Source organism: Rhinolophus sinicus, linkage group LG11 (genome assembly GCF_036562045.2).
Source record: "Rhinolophus sinicus isolate RSC01 linkage group LG11, ASM3656204v1, whole genome shotgun sequence".
Lineage (NCBI taxonomy): Eukaryota > Metazoa > Chordata > Mammalia > Chiroptera > Rhinolophidae > Rhinolophus > Rhinolophus sinicus.
In genome coordinates, this window is record NC_133760.1 from 45558376 (window position 1) to 45579002 (window position 20627).

The 20627-nt window shown below is 55.2% G+C and overlaps 1 protein-coding gene across 3 annotated transcripts in view; it reads left to right on the forward strand.

The window, feature by feature from the left end:
• ZNF423 (zinc finger protein 423) overlaps positions 1 to 20627 on the forward strand; it is a 325408-nt gene that overhangs the window by 62797 nt on the left and 241984 nt on the right. For all 3 annotated transcript variants that reach the window (XM_074314930.1, XM_074314928.1, XM_074314929.1), the window contains exon 2: positions 19959 to 20018. Coding sequence is in view for 2 of the 3 variants with exons in the window: in XM_074314928.1 (XP_074171029.1) it covers positions 19959 to 20018 (60 nt within the window). In the remaining variant the exon portion in view is untranslated. The remainder of the gene's footprint in view (positions 1 to 19958; positions 20019 to 20627) is intronic.

A 20627-nucleotide genomic window follows, 5' to 3' on the forward strand; every position in this document is an offset into this window, starting at 1 on the left:
CTCCATTCCGGGTTGTCCTCCAGACCCTGCACCCTTGTTGGTATAACTTTCCAGGGGTCACGATGTGCTGGGAACTTCATTTACTCCCCAGGCAGCCCCCTGGGAAGGCAGATCCATCGCGTCCATTTTACAGGTGGTGCCTGAAAAGGTTGTGGTACAGGCTCTGAGGTCCCACAGCTGCTGAGGGCCGCACGGCGACCATGACGCAGCTCTCGGCCCCTGGCAGCCTCCAGCCTGAGGCCGGCCCCGCCTCATGCCTTCCCTTGCTTCCTGAGTCCTCCGGGGTTTCCCAGGGGAAGAGGTGGGCTCTCAGCTCATCCTGCTGGTGTCCTTGGCAAGGAGGCGGTTCTTTTCTTTCCTTGGCTTCTGGGGAAGCCCAAGCGAGACCTCCCGGACTTTCCAAGGTGTTTATGCAAGGAGGGCGGGTGTGCACCCTGGCTCCTGCCTGGAGAACTCTTGGCCTTTCCCAATGGGTTTCTGGGCCGGAGACCATGGTGGGACCAGCCTGATGGTCTCAGCTACGGTGCTGCTTTCCTGTCCATCAGGTCTCAGTGGTTGCACATAATGGAAATGAACGCTGGACAACTCAGGCCTAAAGGGAATTTGATGGGAGGCTAAGCGGGAGCGGATAGAATGAACAGGAGAAAGAGGGTCCAGAGTAGCTTTGGAGAATATGGAGCAAGATGAAATGGCCATTCTCTTCTGGAAATTTCCACTGGGGGAAGAGCGCCCGCCTCCTCTGTCCCCTGTGTTGCTCTGCTCAAGGGTCAGTCTCCGGGAAGATCTGAGCATCTCACTTGGCCATGGCCCAGGAGAGGGCAGGGCATTTTGACTGACAGTCCGTTGAGGTCCAAGTAGGTAAGAGATGGTTCCTTACGGTGCTGAGAGCAGAGGCTGGGGCAGTGGATACCTGGCGGGCAATATACCTGCCTGACTGTCATGCTGCCCTGGTAGGATGTCCTGCCATCTTGGAGGGCGGCAGCTGCCCGGGGTCAGCGTGCAGGGTGGGCTGGGGTGAACTGGACCATTGCCCGTGCTTGCTTTGGGCTGCGGGTATGGCTTCACCATGTCATGACTTCTAGGGCACCAGGATGGGGGAGGCGTTGGGGAGCTCTGGGTGGCATCTCCCTTATGGACACGGGGTCACAGGAGTCCAGGAAGCCAGGGGCGTCCCTGAAGTCCCACAGCCCAGCAGGGCCAGATGTGGGGAGGGGATGGGCATGGCACACTGCTGCTTCCCAAAGTGCAGTGTGGGTACCCCTGGTGGTGTGGCACGGGATTTTAAGTAGAACACATATAAGCTTAAAAAAAAAATTAATTGCTAATGAATGCACAAGGCACGAAATTAAAAACGCCCCTAGCCACCCACTTCCCTTCCCTGGAGGCTATTGGTGTTACTAGTTCCTCGTGTGCAGTTCCAGAGAAATTCTTGTATGTGCACACGTAGGAACAATATATCTATTTCTCTCCCCTCCCCTGTACAGATGGAAGCAACACTGTACATTTCCCTCACTTCTCGCTTTCCAACCAGTTAGAAGTGATTCCAAATCGGGCCATTTCGCTTCAGTGTTTTTAAGTTAACTTTTTATTGCTGAAGTTTTGCATACCAGGCATAGTGTTCAGCTCGATGAATTTTATAAACAGCACACGTCCGTGGAGCCAGCGTCAGATCCGGAGTCAACCTGGCTGGCATCCGGGAGCCTGACCCCCACCCCCTGGCCCTGCCCCAGGGTCATGGCCATCCTCACAGGAAAGTTTGAGGTTTGAATACCTGTGTGTTTATTTTAATGTGTTTTGGGAAAAACCATAGTCAGCACATCTGACTTGAGGTTTCCCAGGTATTATTGCTTTGGATAAAAAGTGTTGCACTGAATCCCAGGGCCTTGACTGAGGAGACATCAGAATGGCCTGGGATGCTTGATTCCAGGAGTAGCGGTGGGACAAGCCTGAGGTGACCCCGGGGCCATTGAGGCCTGTTTCCTCCCGCTGCCGCCGTCCTCAACCCTATGGTCCCCAGTTTCTTATAAGACGTTACTCATCTGGTGTGGACATGCCCCTCGGACAGGTGGGGGAACCAAGAGAAAGGGCTCAACATCTGCTAGCCTAGTATGACCCAGTGTATACCAGTAACATGGTGCTGCCCTCTCTCCCCTCTCATAGCCAGTCAGGCGCCACGTACCTGGAGCCGCAGAACAGGATCAGGTGGAGAGGGTATGTGGACGCCTGGGAAATGGGAGCCTCTGGCCCAGTGGTTTGGTGTGAGGTTTTAGAGTTGGACAGGTCTGGGTTTGAATCCTAGGTCTGCCACTTGTTGGCTGTGGGACTGCGGGTGAGTGTTTTAACCTCTCTGAGCATATGGTGCCTCACTTGTGACGTGAGGATGCTTTAAAACCCCCACAGGATTGCATGAGGATTATATAAGCTCATTCACTGTATGTTGGACACTCAGCCCAGTCCATAGTGTACATGCTCAATGAATAGTCACACTTAACGCAGTTTCAATTATTGTGGCACTGAGGTCTCCTGTAGGCTCAGCGCTGAGGGCAAGTAGGAGAGGCGAGCCGGACAGAGGTCTGCTTCTCTGCCCCCCTATGGCATCCATCCCAGTGAGCAAATGGCTCTCAGTGGGGCGTGGGGAACACAATCTCTCCCTGGCTGCCCATGGCTAGCCGGCTCCAGGACAGCTGTCCTGTTCCCAGACCTGGGGTTCCAGGCTGGGTGGCTGGGGCGGGCAGGTTGGGCGGGGGCCTGGGCAGCTGACAGAGCCTGGGGGGTGGGGGTGCGGGGAGAGCTAGGAGGCCAGCTGCAGCTCTGGAGTGGAGCAGAGAGCCAAATCGTTTCTTAACCCGTTCTGTTCCTGTGGGGCGGCTGCTCTTCCAGGCCCCGGAATGGCTCCCTGTGCTGCGATGGCCTCACTGCCCTGTGAATTGCTGGTTCGACTGGGGTCTCCGGCACACAGTGAAACGTTTACTGGGCCTGTTTAAAGATTGCAGTGATTCATAGAAACGTTCAGCTCTCTGGCCTTCTGGGAGAAAAGCAGAAGATGTGACCATGCTGAGAGCACTCCAGTACCAGTGGCAGGTTTGCCTGGGCTGGGGGCTGGGGTCATTCCCAGCCCAACTGCCCACCCTGCCCCCATATTTGTCTCTGGTCCCCCTGTGGTCATGTGAAATCTTGGCCTAAGGAAGCCTGTCAAGATCCCCTCTAAGCTTTCTCCCTGAACTTGAAATCTCGGGGGGGTCTCTGGTCTGCTTGACACCCCCCCCCCTTGGGCCGGCAGCCTCACTGCCTCCCAGCGGAACTTCCCTTGTAGGCTCTGCGGATGGAACCACGTCTCTTCCTCTCTGTAGTGACTCGGGCTAGTTGGTCCTGGTTTGACCCCTTGAGGCCACAAAGCAAGGTCTGTCCCTCTTCCCTGTGACAGCCCTTCAGATGCCTGAAGACAGCTCTGGGGGCCCCCTAAGCCTGCCCCTGTGCACTGAACAGCGTTTGTTCCTTTGCTTCCCCTCCTAAGATGTGGTTTCAAGAACCCCCATTACCCTGACACCCCTCCTTGGCCACCTCCCCCTGGGTCTGTGAACTTCTTGCAGCCGGACTGCAGCACTGACCTGTACACCCCGAGGGCCATGACCACACACCTGGGGCCTCAGCTCTGTTCAGAAAAGAGAAGTATAAATGCGTGGAGAGCGTTTTGTCAGGCTAAGCACCCCAAAGTACCTCTGCCATCTCCAAGTGGGACATCATGGGTCAATTTTGTTTTTCTCTGTGGTCCCCCGTATTTAAATTTTTCTTCTGCGATCTGGGGGATTAAAAAAAGTAAGAAAACAAGGGGTTGGGATAAATTCATTTTCACCAGCTGATGGCGGGTGCCTGCTGAGACAAGGCCCCGGGAATGAGGAGAGCGAAGAGGGGGCAGGAGTGGCCCTGCCTTGGGGAGCTCACAGCCCAGGGCCACCTGGAGTGGCCAGGCTGAGTCGTGCTGGGAGAGGATAGTGGGAACCAGAGGTGGGGGAGGGAGGAGGGGTCTGCTTCCCTGGGAAGGCCTCTTGGCCAGCAGCGCCAGGCGGGGCCTCCGACATGGCGGGGCGTTTTAGGTGATGGGAGCACCAGTAGCAAAGGCCCTGGGGCAGGAACATGTGCCTGGAAGGGGTGGGGGTGGGGATGCACAGGCTGGAGCATCAGGAGGTATGAGTGGGAAGGGTCCTCGGGGCGAAGGGACTGGGGCCAGGTGGTGGCAGGCCCTAGACACTGACGAGCACCCTGAAGGCTGTTCTGAAGGGGACAGGAGTGGCGATAATGGAACAGCAGCAGCCTGCTGGCCTTGGAGGCAGCGCTGGTTACACTCGGGCTTTCCCTGTCTGCAGCTGTGTGACCTTGGACAAGTCATTTCCTCAGGCCCTGGTTTTCTCACGTGCAGTGGTGTAACAGGGCTCTGAGGATTTGACAAGCTGATGGGCAAAAATGGCTTCAACTGGTGCCCAGGACCTGGGGCCACCCCGGTGATATTCTGCCATCTAGAACAGTCTTTAGTGTCCTCGTCACTGCTTTACGTCATATCTAGAGCTTACCCAGTGCTCACAACTGCCCAGTGACAAGCAGATGCTCCCATTTCACAGATGTGTGTACTGAGTCGGAGGTGCAGGACTTACGACGGAGCCTGCTGGGCTCCACGCCTGGGCTCTTTCCACTCTACTGCCAGTCTCTCGGAAAGCTTGGGGTGGGATGCTGGCCCTGGGGGTTGTACCTGGCCCAGACCCCTTTCTAGGCAACTGGTTTCCAGAGAACACTTGTAACCTAATGAGGAAGGGCTGTAGGGCTAGGGGGAGTCGAGTGGTGGGTGCCAGGCCTGGGTGGGGAGTAGGCTCTGTAAGCATCCGGCATGAGCAGATGAGTTGGGGGTCCATCCTTGGCCTCCATGAGGTGCTCTCTGGGCTGGAACAGCTAGAAGAACGGCCATAGGCTTCTGCTTTCGCCTGGCCCTTGGATTGTGTTGGTGCCCACCCAGCCTAGGTGGCCATGGCACACCCACCCCTTTGGCAGGGCTGGCTTGGGCTGGGATTTCCCAGTTCTAGTGCTGCTGGGGGCCTCCTGGGGGAATTGGAAACGGCTCCAGTCCAGTGAGGGACTGCCGGCCGCATTGGCTTCTGGGGCCCTGCCTGTCCGCACCCCCAAACTGGAGAGTGTGGTCAGCAGTGAGCAGCCCGGCCAGGGCAGTTGTCACAGGAGACGCCATGGGGCTGGACAGAGCCTGGCCTTGGGGTCTGGGTTCTGGGTTCTGCCAGACACCACATGTGACCTGGCAGGCACTTCATTCCTTGGGCCCCGTGCTTCCCTCTATGACCGTGACACAGGTGCTACATGACCCCATACCCTCGAGAAGCCTGTGTGATTCCTGCAGGGTGTGGAAGTGTGTCTGTGGAACACGGCCCCGCTCTGTGCAGACGCCAGTGGCTTTGATTGCTAAGGACTTTGCTGGCCTTGTGAGCTAAGACCACCACCGCCGCCGCCCCTCGGTGGGCACTGTGTAGGGGTGTTTTCTGTGCACCAGGCGCCGTACTCTGCATGCTACCACATCATCTCGTCAGTTCTTCTCAGCGCCTCTGAGTATCACTCATGTGACCTGTGGGGAAACTGAGGCCCGGTTTCACACGCTGGGTAGTGCTGCAGCCCGGGTCTGTCTGATTACAAATCCTGGGCTCCTGGCTGCTAGAGGTTCCTGACTGGGGACCTCATGAGCCAACTACAGGAATAAGCTTCCTTGCAGAAGCTTGAGAAAGAGTGGAAACTGAGGCATGCTAGCCAGAGAGCTGAGCCCCCACTGAGCCCCATGCTTTAGAGGCTCTTCTCTGGGGCGAGGAGCCAGGCGGATGTGCCTGTACTTCCAGACAATTCTCCAGGCCCCAGGACACCCCCTGCTCACGTGCCCCCAGGGCACCCTGGTCTCTGTGGGCCTGGCCTCCTCCTGTGCCTGTTTTCTGAAGGGTGGGCCCAGCCTTCAGTGTGCGTCTCCCCAGGGTTGAGGTGGGGACAGGTGCTGTTTGCAGGACGTGGGGCCTGTACCCGCCTGAGACATGTGGGTGTCCCTCTCGGGTGAGGGAAGGAGCTGGTGGGGAGAAAAGAAGGGGGACCGCAGGCTGGGGGCCTGCAGATGTCAGAGGCGGGCCTGGGTGAAGCGCTGGGTCCTACCAGCTGGCGACTGCCTGACGGACAGGTGCGCTCAGTCCTGGACGGACGTTCCAGACTTCTGGTGTCCTCGTCCCAGCCTCAAGGTGCCACGGGGCTGGGGAAAGGCCCCCAAAAATTGTCTGTAAAAGCAGGGAGCATGAATGGTTTCTTCTGGCTGTGTAAACACACCCACACATCCCCACCTCTGCCCTCTGGGAGCCTGGGTGGCTACCACAGAGGAAGGAGAAGGAAGCCATGTCTGTATTTGCAGGTGCAGGACGGAGACGGGGCCCTCAGGAGCCTTTCCCACGGGCAGGTCCTTTGTTCCTCTGTCCTTCTCTTAGTGTCTTAGGGTTCTGGGGCAGAGGGACCTCATGTGAATTTTGGTCCCATTACCTCCAAGCATCACCACTCAGTTACCCGAGACCCCTCTGAGACCTGCCTGAGATACTGCCCCTGAGGAGCCAGGCCCTGGGAGGGGGGCACGCGGGGCGTGTGCAGCAGCAGTGGCCACCCTGCTTTGCACCAAGCAGCCTCCCGAGGGTCCTGAGGCCGGGCCCTGCCAGCAGTGGGCCAGATGTGGTTTGCTGGATGATGAAGGGGAGCTTCTCAGTGTGGGTGTCCTCGCATGATGTGTGGGCTGCTATGTTTTGATCGAAGGGAGCCAAACTGATTTTCCTGGCCCATCTCTCCACCATCCAAAGCAGAAAGTTAAATAAACACAGCCAAGTATTATCACAGGACGCGAGGAAAATGAACTTGGTCCCTACAGGCGGCCCACATCTGGCAAGTGTTGGGCCTCTCACGGCTGTGGGATGAGACAGATGTGGTTGGGGCAGGAAGGGCTCCGTGCACCCCAACCCGAGACGTGCCTCCTCCCAGGGCTCTGCCAGCCTTGGGCTTGGGGTCGGGGTGCAGGCCGCTGCCTTCAGCTGAATCCCTTGCCATCCGCCTGGCTCTTTCTGGGGTCTTGCCTTCAGTGGGGCTCCCCTGAGCCTTTCTGAGGCTGGTTCTCCCCAGCCCAGCCTGGTACGTGCACTGGAAGAACAGCTTGGGAAGCAGCCTTACTTGTCAAGACCTTCCGTCCGTCTGCTGAAGGCCGTGGTGGGCTGGTAAGCCACATGCTGGGGGCAAGTTTGTAGCTGGCATGTGCCCTGCCGTCCTCTGCCCAGCACACCCCTGTCAGCTGACACTCAGCCCTCCCTGAACTTAAATGGGCTGCATGGAGTCCAGCGTTCCATATAGGACGATCTGTTGGACTTGGCTGGGAAGCAGTAAGGCTGTGCCCTCTCTCCCTCCCTCCCTCCTTCCCACCGGCCCTCTTCATTCACTTATTTATCAGAGGTTGCCCAGCACCGCCCATGCCCCCGGTCCCCACAATGTGGCACTCTGTCTTCCTGAATCTTGTGATGCTCCTGGTGGTTGATAGGTGAGTGAGTTTTTCCCCCTCCATACCTGTATATTTATTCTACTGTCTACTAGGAAAATGTCACTTTACATGTTTATTCTAATATCTATTAGAAACAGTGTTACTAACACACCAAATGTGTCATTTTAAAAAGTCGTACTGCTTAGTAGGAGGCTGGAAGAAAAAGTATTTAAGTAAAAGAAGGGAGTTGTTGTGAAGAAAATTATCCTGAACTCTTACTGTAGGGGTGTGTGCGCCTGGCCGAGCTCGCAGGAGAAGGTTGTGGGGGTCCCTGCCAGCCCTGGCACCTGATGGCAGAGATGCCTGGCCACTGGTCGGGGGCAGCGAGCCCAGGGAGGCCCCTGCCGTCCCCACCTTGGTGGTCGTGGGGGTGGGTTTGGATGACGTCAGGCCTGCCTGGGTGGGGCCAGCAGCCAGGTGGAGGTGCTCAAGGTCCCCACGAAGGCCTCCATGTGAGTCTGGCCACGGTGGGTGGGCGATCGGCCTGAGCTGGGGGACACGTTTGTACCAATGAAATGTCCCCCTTCCAAGTGAGACTTGTTAAAAGTATTGACTTCGTGAACAGTAAAGTATTATGACCGCCCCTGCCCCGGGGACACCCGTGTGGAATTACAAAATGTTCATTACGGTTCATTCCCGTGGAAAGCTTGGGGCTTTTGATAGAAAGAGAGAGACGGAGGGCTGGTCTCTCTGTCCAAAACCAGATGAAAACACTTGTACAAACACACACACATATGCACGTGCCCACGTACACACACATCAGCTTTCAATAAGAGGCTCAGTTTCCTCTTTGCTTGTGTTTCAGATAAAGTGCATGTTCCACGAGGTGCTGACATTTATTTACAGTATATTAGCATGGAGGGTAAGTCGTGAAGGGGTCGTAAAAAACATTGGTTTTTACTTGATGGTGCTTTTCTTCAAAGGAAAGAGGTAAAAAGGAGAGAGAGTGGGATTCTGGCCTTACCCCTCTTTCCTTTCCACCCCAAACAGCGGACAGCTCTGGGCAGGTGCTGTCTGCTTCTCCCTGGAACCCCAGGCTGATGTGCCCTCACCCCACGGACCCGGCGCCCACCTTCAGGTTCCCAACACGCAGGGGGTCCCTTCCGTCCATGCTTTGTGTGGGATAGTGTTGTGTCCCCTCTGTGCATGGCAGAGTGTGCCCTCGGCTTTGCCATCTGAGTTGGACAGCTGGTGGGGGAGAACCAGTATTGCCACCGAAACAAGACGTGGGAGCCAGGCCCCTTCGTAAATCTACGTTTATATGTTGCACGTTTCTAGTTAACGAGCCCATGCAGGAGTGACTTATGAAATGAAATATATATGTGTATATGAACGAGATTAACCTCAGGAGGAGACGGGATTAAACTTGACGGCAGCTTGGGAGGCTTGGGGCCCTCCACGGTGAGGGCCCAGCCCAGGCAGGCGGGGTTGTGCAGGAAAAGGGAATGTGCAGGAAACATCCCAACGCTGGATGGATTTGCTCGGGTGCAGACACAAGAATCCTATTTCGTCTTGCTCCCTGTGTGCCAGGCACTGGCTCAGCTCTTTACAGTTGTTATTTCACTTGGTCTTCAAATCAAATGGGTATTTTATTACCCCTACTTTATAGGCGTGGAACCGGGATACCAAGAGGTAAGACATTGCCCTGGGTCACACAGCACGGGAGTGAGGGGGCGAGAGTTGGTCATAACTTTCGTGGGCGCACCCAACGTTGACGTCACAGACCCATCTCTGTAGGTTCCAAAAAGAGGAGCCGTTTCAACCCCGACCTGCCCCACCAGCGGTGGCTTCTCCAAGAGGGTGCAGAAGGCCGGGGACTCTCCACCTGTCAGTTTCTGCTTGTTCTGCATTGGCTGGGCGAGGCAGCTTGGGGTAGTGGTCAGTGCATAGCCTTGGAGCCACGCAGACGCGGCTTCAGTCGGGGCTTTACCTCCCGTTGCTTATGTAATTTCACGTACTTAAAAATTCATTTAGGTCCTGCTTTCCCCACCTGTACAATGGCCCCCAGTATTCAGTCCCTCTCTTGGGCCAGGGGGAGGATGAAACATAGACATGACACTGTGTGAGAGCAGAAGTGATTGTTATTTCTAGTGTCACTGATGTCAAGCGCACTGGAAGGTGGGAGAAAGGAGTCGTGGAGGGTCTCCCTGAAGGGGCGACCTGTTTGATAGAGGATTGTGGTTGCCCTTTGCCAGGCCCCTGAGTACTGGGCTCTGGACCGTGGACCTTTTAGGTACCTTCGCGTTTTATCCTCAGAGCGGCCTTGCAGGGTCACTGTGCACAGAGAGGTTCCCTAAGTTGCCCAGGTCACACAGCAAACCACGGTGGATTGGGATTTCAGCCTAAGGCCTCTTGCTTTGACCACAGTGCTGCGATGCTGACATCTGCCTGGGCCTGGGGTGGTCAGGGAGAGCTCGGAGGAGGCGAGCCTGAGCTCTGGACAGTGCGAGGAGGCGGGGAGGAGGCTGGCCCTGTGGCCAGTGGTCAGGCTGACCTTGGGGGTTTGAGGAGAAGCTTGAAGCCCTGGCCTGAGTCTGGCTTTCCCCACAGGCAGAATCCAAAGTGGGACTGGGCCTCTGGGCCGGGCTGGTCGGGCTGCCTAACATTCCCCCCCGTTTATATTTCCTTCCTGAGCAGAATGCAATTTGATTGGATTTTCCAGAACTTCATCTTGGAGCAAGAACATTTTTGTTTACATTAGAAAAGAGACCCACAGACTTTTAAGATTTTTGTCCATGATTATCATTCTTCCGAAAATGGGATTTGCATGTTAGTGTAAAAGGAAACTGGAATTTTATCTGTGGTTGAAATAGAGACTCATTCTAGCTCTGGGCTGGTCCCCGTTCCCTGAGCCCTTTCTGGGGCCAGGACTGTGGACAGAAGGGCTGCACCCCTGAGCTCTGGGCTATGGGGGCCCAGTGGTCCCTGCTGTGTCCGGGGGGCTGCCTTTCACCTTCCCTGGCTCCCACCACTCCTACCTGCCTGCTTTCCAGGTCTGTTTCCACTTTGCTCTGAGATGTGGATTAATTTTCAAACCATGCATCAGACCTTCGTCTGTTCCTTCGTTCGTTTGCTCATTCATTCATTCATTCACTGAGCTATTACGTGCCAGCTCCTGAGGGGCACAAGGATGGAAATACTTGTCAAACTGTGGAGTTCGCAGTCTAATGGTTGAAGGTCAAAGTCAAAGTCCCTTTCCACATCTCTGTCATAGCGGTAGTACCTAGCTCAGCGTTCTAGGTCATCTGGTGGTACACACTGCTTATTAAAGGAGGACACAGCAAATACACATTGGCAGCATGTCTCGAGAGCCTAAAAACAGGCAAACTCTTTGTCCAGCAATCCAGCTTCTGGAAACTGATTCTAAGAAAAATCACTGACCAGGCTTGTGGTCATGTACGATGTGTGTGGGTGTGTTTTGCAACATGGCTTTTCTTACAGTAACCTGGGTGTCCAGGGACAGGGCATCAGTTCAATTAGTCCTGGAGCCTCCCATGACAGGCCAGGCCACCATTAATAATGACGGTGTCAGCCCAGGCTTTTATGTGAAAAGATGTTCACTGTATGTTGCTGAGTTAGAAAAACAGGTTCCAGAACACTTTGTGTTGTTCAGTCATGTGTATTGTTACAACCTTCTGGAAAGTTGTAATAATGTATTTCTGCACAGAGAAAGTTGTTTGTGCTTTTAGTTTCTTCATTTTAACTCACATGTATTTCCTAGTTTGCTACATTGTACATGAATTACTTATGTCAGACACTTTCATAAAAAGGAAAAGATGCTTAATGTAGGCAACCATAAGAAAAGGCCAATTCTAGAGTGGATCTGGGGTTCTGATGTACGTGGGACCTGGGGGTAGAGCCTGTCCAGGGCCAGGGGGGCGTGTGGGCGAGCCTGGAAGGTGCAGCGAGCCATGGCATGGGCTCCCCGAGGTTTCCAGGGCTGCCTCCAGCTCCTGCCCCCGCCCCGCCCCTGCCTGGTGGCCCTCCCTCCCTGCTGCTGCTGCACTGTTCCTTTGTCCGGTGGCAGCGTTCTGAGTGGGCCCGTCTCTTTCCAGCTCCACAATCAGCATCCTGTTTAGCAGCTTGCAGTTGGCTGTGCTGGGAGTATTTACATTATAGAAAGCTGCAAACCCCTTATCTCCCTGAGAGCCACCTGTTAACACTGACCAGCACACCACCTGTCACCCCAGGAACCTGTGTTGGGGAGCCCCCAGAGATGAATTCTCCTCCTCCTAGGTTCCTCTGGAACTGGCACAGAGAGGAGCTTAAGGAATCTTCTGTAAATTCGAATCAGGGCGCGGGGGAGTGGAAAGGGAACCGAGCCTGCTCTTTTGTCGGCTGACCCCACTCCATCTGGAACCAGAGCTTCTGCTTGCTGAAGGCGGAAGTAAAACAAAGGGGTTAGGCATCCCAGTCCTGGCTCCACCCCCTCCTAGCTCCAGACCTTTGGCCAATTCCTTAGTCTTAGTTTTCTCATCTGTAAAATGGGGTCAATAAACGTATTTATCTCATAGGGTTGCGTAGGCCAGCTAGCGTTTTCAAACTGGAGCACGTGTCAGAATCACCTGCGGGGGCTTGTTACAATGCAGATTGCTGGGCCCGGAGATTCTGCTTTTGTAAATCTGTGGTGGGGTTTGTGAGCCTGCATTTCTAACCTGCTGCCTGCCAGGTGACGCTGCTGTTGCTGGTTGGGGGCTGCATTCAGAGAAGCAGTGTTTCGGGCCATCCAGGGTGTGGAAAGCGCTCATCACACGGCTTGGAGCCCAGACAGGGCTCAGTAACCCAGCTGCTTTTTCGGAGAACCTTAGGTGGGGAGCATTGTCTGTGAGGACTCAGGGCCTGGAAGTTAGGGTTCTAGGGTTCCAGGCCTGCCTTTCTGACCTCTGGGCCCCAGGCCAGCCATGTCTCTTCTCTGTGACTTTATTTCCACTTCTGTGAAATGGGTCAGTAAAAGCTTGACTTATAGGCAGCAGCTTAGGAAACATCTGTAAAAGTCCTCTGATGCCGGGTGATTCTGGTGAGGGTGGTGGGGGAGGATGTGAGGGGCCCCAGGATGCGCTGGTATCTTGGGACAGGCACAGAGGGACAGGCTGTGGGGAACATACCAGGCCCCGGGGACCACTGGCTTAACCGTCTGGCTCTTCCGACAGAGCTACAAGGGACTCTTTCAACAGAAGCAGCAGCAAGTCATTTTAATTCTCTTGGGCACCTGGCTTTGGCGGTGCTGTCTTCGCTTCTTCTCAGTTCCTGATTCTGTTTTCCACTAAAATGGACTCATCAGGTGGCTTTGTGATACTCAGTTTACTCTTCTTTTCCTGCCCTGTGGAGCAGGGTACCCTGAAGGGAGTAGCTGGGTGCTCTGAGCTTTGAGCTCAAGCCACAGAGTCAGGAAACATCTGCGTGAGGGCTGTCTCAGGGCAGAGCTGGGAGGTTGCGATGGGAGCCGGAACGTGGGACGCTGCCACGGTGCCTGGGGCCACTGGTGCTCAGGGAAGGTTGGCTTTCCAGGGACAAGCAACGTCCTTGCTTTGGCCCAGGTCTGCTGGAGTGAGACACACACCCAAGTGAAGTTAGCGTAAGGTATGTGTGCAAATGTGTGTGCCCTGCATAGGCGCTTGAAGGGAAAGGAAGCTCTGTGGGCCGGTGGCTTGTAACCTACTTCACTGCGCCTTTTGCAGCTGCATGCGTGCCCAGTGAGGGCAGCGCCCTGATTGGTTAGCAGTGTCTGCTGGGGGGGCAGGATAGGGGAGCGGGGGCAGGTTGGCCACATGTATTCTAGCCCCGGGCTAGTGAAAAGATCATTTTCTAGAACTTAAAGAAAACTCTGTTTCACATTATTAACCTATGTTTATCATCATCATCATCATCTTTAGTTTTTGATTATGGAAGCGTGGAGGAGAGGAATCGATTTCTGTGAGGGTGCCCAACATAGATTCTGCACCTTCTGCAGGCATCTCCCAGCCCTTCTCTTCTGGGGTATGTTCAGGGAGTGTGGGGTGATGGTGGAGGGTCGGGGAGGGAGGGGGAGATGAGCTGGCACAGATGCTGAGCCCCGTGGCTGTGACCTCCGGGTGCCTCCCCATTTCGAGACACCCTCCCTGCACAGTGGCAGGACTGGAAAGCAGTGATGCCCAGGACCCATGGCTGTCGCCGGGCCCTTCCTGCAGGTGGGTGGGGTGGCTGAATCTCAGTGGGAAACTTGATCTCGCTGTTGGAAACTCAGCCCTCCCATCTTTCCAGGCAGAGTGAGCCCTCACTGAGCAGCCAGCCAGGACCCTGGAGGGGGAAGGAGCAGCTTGAATTACTGCAGGAATGTGCACGAATGGTGGCTGGTGTTTATCTTGAGCTCAGCGTTAGAAATGTCATCTCCTTTAGTCTCTGCCAGTCCTATGAGGTGGGTAGCAGTGATCTCCCCATTTTACAGAGAAAAAGAGGGACGAGCAGAGTAGACCGGCATCTTGTCCCATAGGTAATGGCCTCTAAACGGCCGAGTGGGGATTGGTTGTGGGGAGCCTGATTTCAGGGCTTACTCCCAACCCCCCAGCAACCCTCCCAATTTATAGCTTCTCTCCAGAGACCCTCATCTAGCTAATCTGTCCTGCTCTGTGAGCTCTGTTGGGTGACTTCTGGAAGGGTTACTTTTCTGGTAAGGATGGAACAGCTTTTCTGGGGTTCTTGGACTATTACTGCATGCCTTTCTCTTCTCCCTATTTTACAGATAAGCAAGGCAAGGCGAGAAAGGGCAGTCAGGGGTAGAGCAAGGCCTAGGCTACCCGGGATTGGCCAGGGGAATAATGGATGAAAATTTTCAATACCATTGCGTCTTTTCCTAGGTGCTGGTTCTAAGGTCAGCTTTACGCGGAAAGTCAAGTATTGCCGACACGGCCATAAAAATCTGTTGAAAGCGTGCCGACTTGGAGGCCCACCTACCATCAATGAGCCTATGGAGTAGTTTTTCTTTCAACGTTGGAATAACCCCTTTTTAAAAATAAAAGCAGTAGTTTGGGTGGGAGAAGGCTTCTGGTTAGGAGCCATGTTGTCCAAAAAATAGATTTCTTTAAACCCCAGACCCCCCCGCCTGGTGGCGAGGTGCTCACATGATGGGGGTGTGGACGGGGGCTGGTGAGAGGGATGCAGACGCGCTCGCCCTCATGCCACTGCTTCCGCTTGTCGATGACAATGGCCTTCCCTGCGCCGTTTAAATTGCTAGCGTGTTCTCTTTTCGGCAAGCGATCCGGGGCTCGTGAGAGTTAAATACGTGGGTTTGTGATGTGACCCTGTCACGGGCTCTTGGTTTCTCTGTGTCTCGGTGCTCGGTGCCGACCGGCCAGCCGTGGGGGTCTTGGGTGGCTTTAGCTTTAGCCGCAGAGAACCTTATTTTGTCCTGCCATCACTTGCGCTGCCCGGAACCTGCCCCACCTGAGAGGAGCCTGGTGGTTATGTGTGTTTGCACTTGACCCTCGTGATTGTGCCCTGAAGCACGATGCAGAGATGCTCATGACAGCACATTTATGTGAGTTAGAACAAAATCAGCTTTGCCTTTATGGGCACCCCTTCTATGGGCATTCTCTGCCCTGCACCAGAGCACACTGCTTGGTGGACAGAGTGTGGGCTAAATTTCAGCTCCCTCTCTCCACTTCTGCTAGGCCCCTTGTGCAGTGCACAACCTGTACAACCGTACACGACGATCCTCCCTGCTTTGGGCTTTTTCACTCCTTAGGGTTGCTTATAAGTCAGGCGCAGCACCGCTCCACTTCATGCTTGATAGTGAGGGTCTGGGCTCTCGGCACATCCTGTAGCACATCCTGTAGCTTCCTGAGCCCCGTGCTGCTTTGGTGAGAGGGATTCCCTAAGGATGAGCTGACGAGAGAGGCGGTCACACACCCCTTGCCTGGCTCGCCGCCTCCGCTGGGACAGGGATGCCTCTAGGGAGGCTCCATTGGGCCAAGGTGGGCCCAGACCCCCTTAAGAGTGGGCTGACGTCTGGGGCCAAAGCCAGCAGAGCACAGAGGTCCCCCCAAGACCTTGGCAACACCAGCCAGAGGTGGGGCCAGCTGACAAGTCTCCCCAAATGAAATCCATTCGTCCAGTAGGTCTTAAACATGTCTTTTTTTTTTTAAGGAGGGGGGGATAGTCTAGAAAATTTTGATTTCTATGAAATCAATGGAGCCTAGACAACTATGGACCCTTTTCTCAGAAAAACTGCCCATATGCACATCCACCTGGAAGCTGACAGCCGGGGGTGGGGCTTCTCAGATCCCCAGGCCAGGAGGAGCAGCTGGCCCTGGTGTGGATTTGGGGGGGGGGGAGGGGCTCTTCTGGGGCCCTTGGATCAGTGCTCACCTCTGTCTGTCTCCCGTATTCACCTCCCAGCTCTGTCTGCCCTAGAACTTGTCCCGAGTTTTCCTGCCTCTGACCTGCATCTTGTCTGCCAACCCAGGTCCTGCCTGACTTTGACTAACCCCGGGTGGGGCCCCAGCCCTGTCCTGGTTCAACATTTGGGTTCTGGGCCCTGTTTCCAGCCCCCCACCACAGCCCCTCACCTTCCCTTTCTGTTCCCTTCCCCAGCTCCATCTCCTCTGCACCTGTGAGGTGTCGGGGAGCCCTGGGGAGTGTACACTGCTCCCCAGGCCAGGAGCTAGTGCCACAGGGGGTTGGGGGGTGGTTTACACAGGGCCCGGGTCATTCCAGTTGCTCCATGCTGCTGGGTTACCAGAATCCAGAGGCCCAGCTCACAGGCTTTGGCTCTCACTGGCATGGCCCTGATGGTGGCAAGGCCGTCCTGGTGCGTGGGGATGAGCTGTGGGCAGGCAGTGAGGTCAGGTAGGGGCCCGCTGCTCAGCTGGGAGACAGAGTCGCATGCAGCTCACGGGCTTTACACTTTCATGGGACAATCAGCCATCACAGCGTGTGATCCCACAGCCGAGAGAGTACGGATCTTCTGGTCTGTCTGAGGCCCTGACGGAGCCTCTGAATCCTTCTTAACACACCCCAGCGACCATGCTTCATGCCCTCTGTGCCCTCCCGTGTGAACACTGGCCCTGCACCCCCTCTCCCCGCATGCGTACTTGTTCCTGTGTACACCCTGGTAGCTGCACCCGACCCTGGGCTTTCACGTGTTCTCTGTGCCTCTCCCTCTGTGGACACACAGGCCTTGGGTACCCACTGCGTGCTGACAGACGTCCGTCACTCACAGGAGTGGACGTCCCCGTGCTCCCCTGGAGACTGCAGGGTGGGAGTGTGTATCTTGGCCTCAGCGCTGCCAAGCATCTTATTAAAAAGTGAGCGGTGGAGTCTGGGGAAGTCTCCAGAAAGCCCCTAGCTCCCCTGGCCGGCTGGGCAGCCCCTTGCGTGTGGTCCATTTTGGCCACCGTGCCAACTGGGTTTCCTCTGAGATGCTCAAACTTTGGTGCTCATTGTGCCTCTGCAGCAAATTCCACTTCAGGGATGGCTCAGCCCCCGGCAGGCACCTGGCTCCAGCGGGGGGAGGCCGGCCCTTCTCTGCTCACTGCCCCTGCCGGTCACCTCCCCGTGGAAGAGCCCAGTCTGGCCTAAAGAGTACATCCAGCTGGGGGGGAGAAACCCTCTTCACTGGCAGTGTTGGGTCGCCCAGGGGCTCCTGGGTGGGCGCCACTTTTTCTCATCAAGGATGTATGAAGGCTAGTGTGTTTATAGCTTCAGAAAACACAAGGAGGGCAGAGGAGTGGGGTGTTAGTGGTGAATGCCCACAGCCGTGGGAGAATGCATTCATGCCCGAATGATTTGGCGCGTCAGCCCTGGAGATGCGGCGTGTGATGCGGCCGCTGGCCCGCAGCGATGTCTGCCGCTTTGAGTTCCCCAGCCAGCCGGTGTCAGGCCACTGTCCTCTTCCCCACTCTGCAGGCTGGGCATCCCCGGGACGGAGCCTTGAGTCCTCCCAAGCGCTCCCAGATGGCAGATGTTTCCACGTCTCCTTCCCATGATGGCTGAAGCCAGGTCTGAGGGAGGGAAGAACTGGGCATCTTGGGGACACCGTCCGGTGTAGTGATGTGCGAGGTCACACGTCTCAAGCAAAGAGCATTGAGTGGGCCCAAATGTGGGGGCTGTTTGTCCTGACACCTGGGGTACACGGGATAAAGGAAGAACGAGGGCCATGCCTTCGTGTCTTGGTACCTGCTGTTGACCAGGTAGAGACCCACGCAGACCTTGTTGAAGGTTCCAATAAAATGGCAGCAGGGTGACCGTACAGGTTGTCAGCAACCTCTTAATCGACGCAAATATATGTATATGTGTGTGTGTGTGTGTGTGCACGTGTATACCCATGTATATATATGTAAGGAAACGATGCAACGTGCAGGAAACTGATTTTCAGACATGGCAGTGGGAGCTGTTAACAGCTGCTCCCCTCAGGCATAGCTGCTTCTGATTGCTTTAAGCAGCCTGCCTGTTTCAGAGGCCGCCTGGTTGGAACTGGCTTAGCGAGTAATATCATTTTTGTCTGATGTGTGGTCTTACCGTTATTTACAAAGCTGCATGTTTGCACCCCACCCCAGCTGTAACTAGCTGGGAAAACAATAGCTTCGGTACCAGCCCAGATCGTGTCTGCATTTCATTGTCTTGATTCCGAGTTTCTGCTCTCAGGATGCAAACTTGGAGAAGAGAGAACACTTGGTTAGCATTTCTTGTCCTGTAGCTCACGGATGTGGGTGTCCCCTCTTGCTGTTTCCGAGGGAGAAAATAAAGCACGTTCTGCGAGGGAGGTGGAGGAGTATAGCGCCAGGCAGAGCAGGACTGGTTAATTCTGAGAGCTGTTCCAGCCCGGGGTCCGTGGGCCACCGCCCAGCAGGTGACAGCCATCTTCCCAATGACCCAATGGCTCAGGTACCGTTATTATCTCCATTTTGGAGATGGGAATACTGAAGCCTAGAGGTTAAATCATTTGCTCAAGGTCATGCAGCGAGTTCGAGACAGAATTGGGATTTGAACCCAATTGGGATTTGGCCACAAGCCAGCCGGCTTGCCCCTCTCACGGCTGCCCTGCTGGGTACCTGCCTTCCGGGGGGGCCGGTGGGGATGGCTGCTTTCCAGTCCCGAGTTGTTCGGATTCAGGACCGCGTCCTCTGCGCCTCAGTATACAGCAAGTCTTCACTTTATGTCATTGATACATTCTGTGACTTTGAGCGAAATGATGTGTAACAAACGACACCACTTTTACCGTCAGCTAATTGGTATAAGTAAGAGTTAAGTTCATGATGGAATGACGTCATTTGAGGACCGGCTGTACAGTGGTTTCAGGAGCAACCTCTGAGACAGCTGATCGATCCTGGGTTTCGGCCCAAACGCTGCCTGGACTCTTTCTAGCTGTAGGTCCTCGGGCACGTCGCTGCGCCTCTGAGAGTCTGTTGACGAGGAGGAAACGCAGGGAGGCCTGAAACACTCAGCACAGTGCCTGGCTCGCAGTGTGTGCTGGTGCAGAGACAGCCACAGCGCCCGGACACTGGCTGGTCCGTGGTGGCTTCAGCCTGCACGTGCAGACCTGACAGCAGGCCTCTAAATCTGGAAAACACTGTGTGTGCACATTTTTGGCTTAAACAAAGCTCCATTTTACAAAGCCCACCACCTAGCTGTAATGTTATTACCTGCCCCAGGCTGGGATTAATCTAGGATAAGAGCCTTGTTAGAGTTTCTCCGTGTTCTCCTGGGGCGTGGCCGCCCTCGCCACCAGCCTGGCCTCACGTGCTGGGGTGTGGGGTGCTGGGGACACCCCATCCCTGGCCAGCCTTGTTCTGGGTGCTCTGGGGGGGAGTGGACAGGTGAGTGGCTTTCTGACGTCGCCGGCTCATGACTGCTGACCTCATGAGAGCTGACTGCAGCACGTCCTCAGGCCTGTCTGTGGGTGAGGTCTCAGCGTGGAGAACAGCACCCCTGCTCACCATTCTCTGAGAGTGACCTTGTTCATCTCTTGGAATAATCGAGAGAGCCTTCACATCTAAGGGGCTCTTGGTAGGAGGACGATGTCTGCGGGGTCAGAGAGATGTCTGAATCTTTGCTCTGTTCGTGCGACTGGCAAATATCTTCGTCTCAGGTGGTAATGGCCTGTAGCAGATGTGGAGACAGATTCTGAGACAGTGCGGTGATTGATTTGTGATGTCTGCCGGGGCACAGAGCTGGGGGACCCAGACGGGTACAGCGCTTACTGCTAGTCATGTCGTGTTCTGATTATTTGACACCTCTGTGAAACCGATGCAGGCCTCTTCGTAGGCTTTGACCCTCGCCCTGATAGAAGCACCCCACAAATGATTTGTCTTTCTTGTCTGTTCCCCACCCTGATGATATGTTTGTGCAACTTCAAAACTCACAGGTTCGTCTCTGTTCTCTTTTTCAGTCGAAGAGGGGGAGGCGTCGGACTTCTCACTGGCCTGGGATTCCTCCGTGACAGCATCAGGTAAATGCCCCAGGGGCTGGGGGATGGGGAGCTGCTGGGGGGCCTGGGGGACTGGCTCAGGAACTCCAAACGCTGGTTATGGGAATCATATTCTTCACGTCACATTCCTGTCTCTCATCCAGATTATCCCGTGCAACACAATTTTTACATCAGTTCCATGTGGTCAATAAAATCTATTACATACAGAGACTGATATGCCCTGATTGTCCAGGGGACCATGTTTCCTTCTTGGGGGCACATACAGATGGGCCCCAGTACGCCCACAGCATGGGCTTGGAAGCTCCCTGTTACGGGCGTCTCTGCACATTCACTGCAGTCTAATTGCGTAAAAGCCACTTTGATAGGAGGTTTAAACTCCAGTCGAAATTGGAATTCCCATAATTCCCTCCCTGGAAGGGGCTGCTTTACACTCTCAGGCCGGCAGACCCAAGCCCATGCTTCCAGGGGAAGACATGGGGGAAGCTCAGACCGGTGGGGTGCGTGGCCATCATGGGGTGACGGGGTGACTTGGCAGTCAGGGGACTTGGGTTTTCAGCTGAGTTCTGTCCTTGCCTAAGCGCCTTCTCTGTGCCTCAGTTTCCCCAGCTATAAAAAGAGGTGGATGAATGA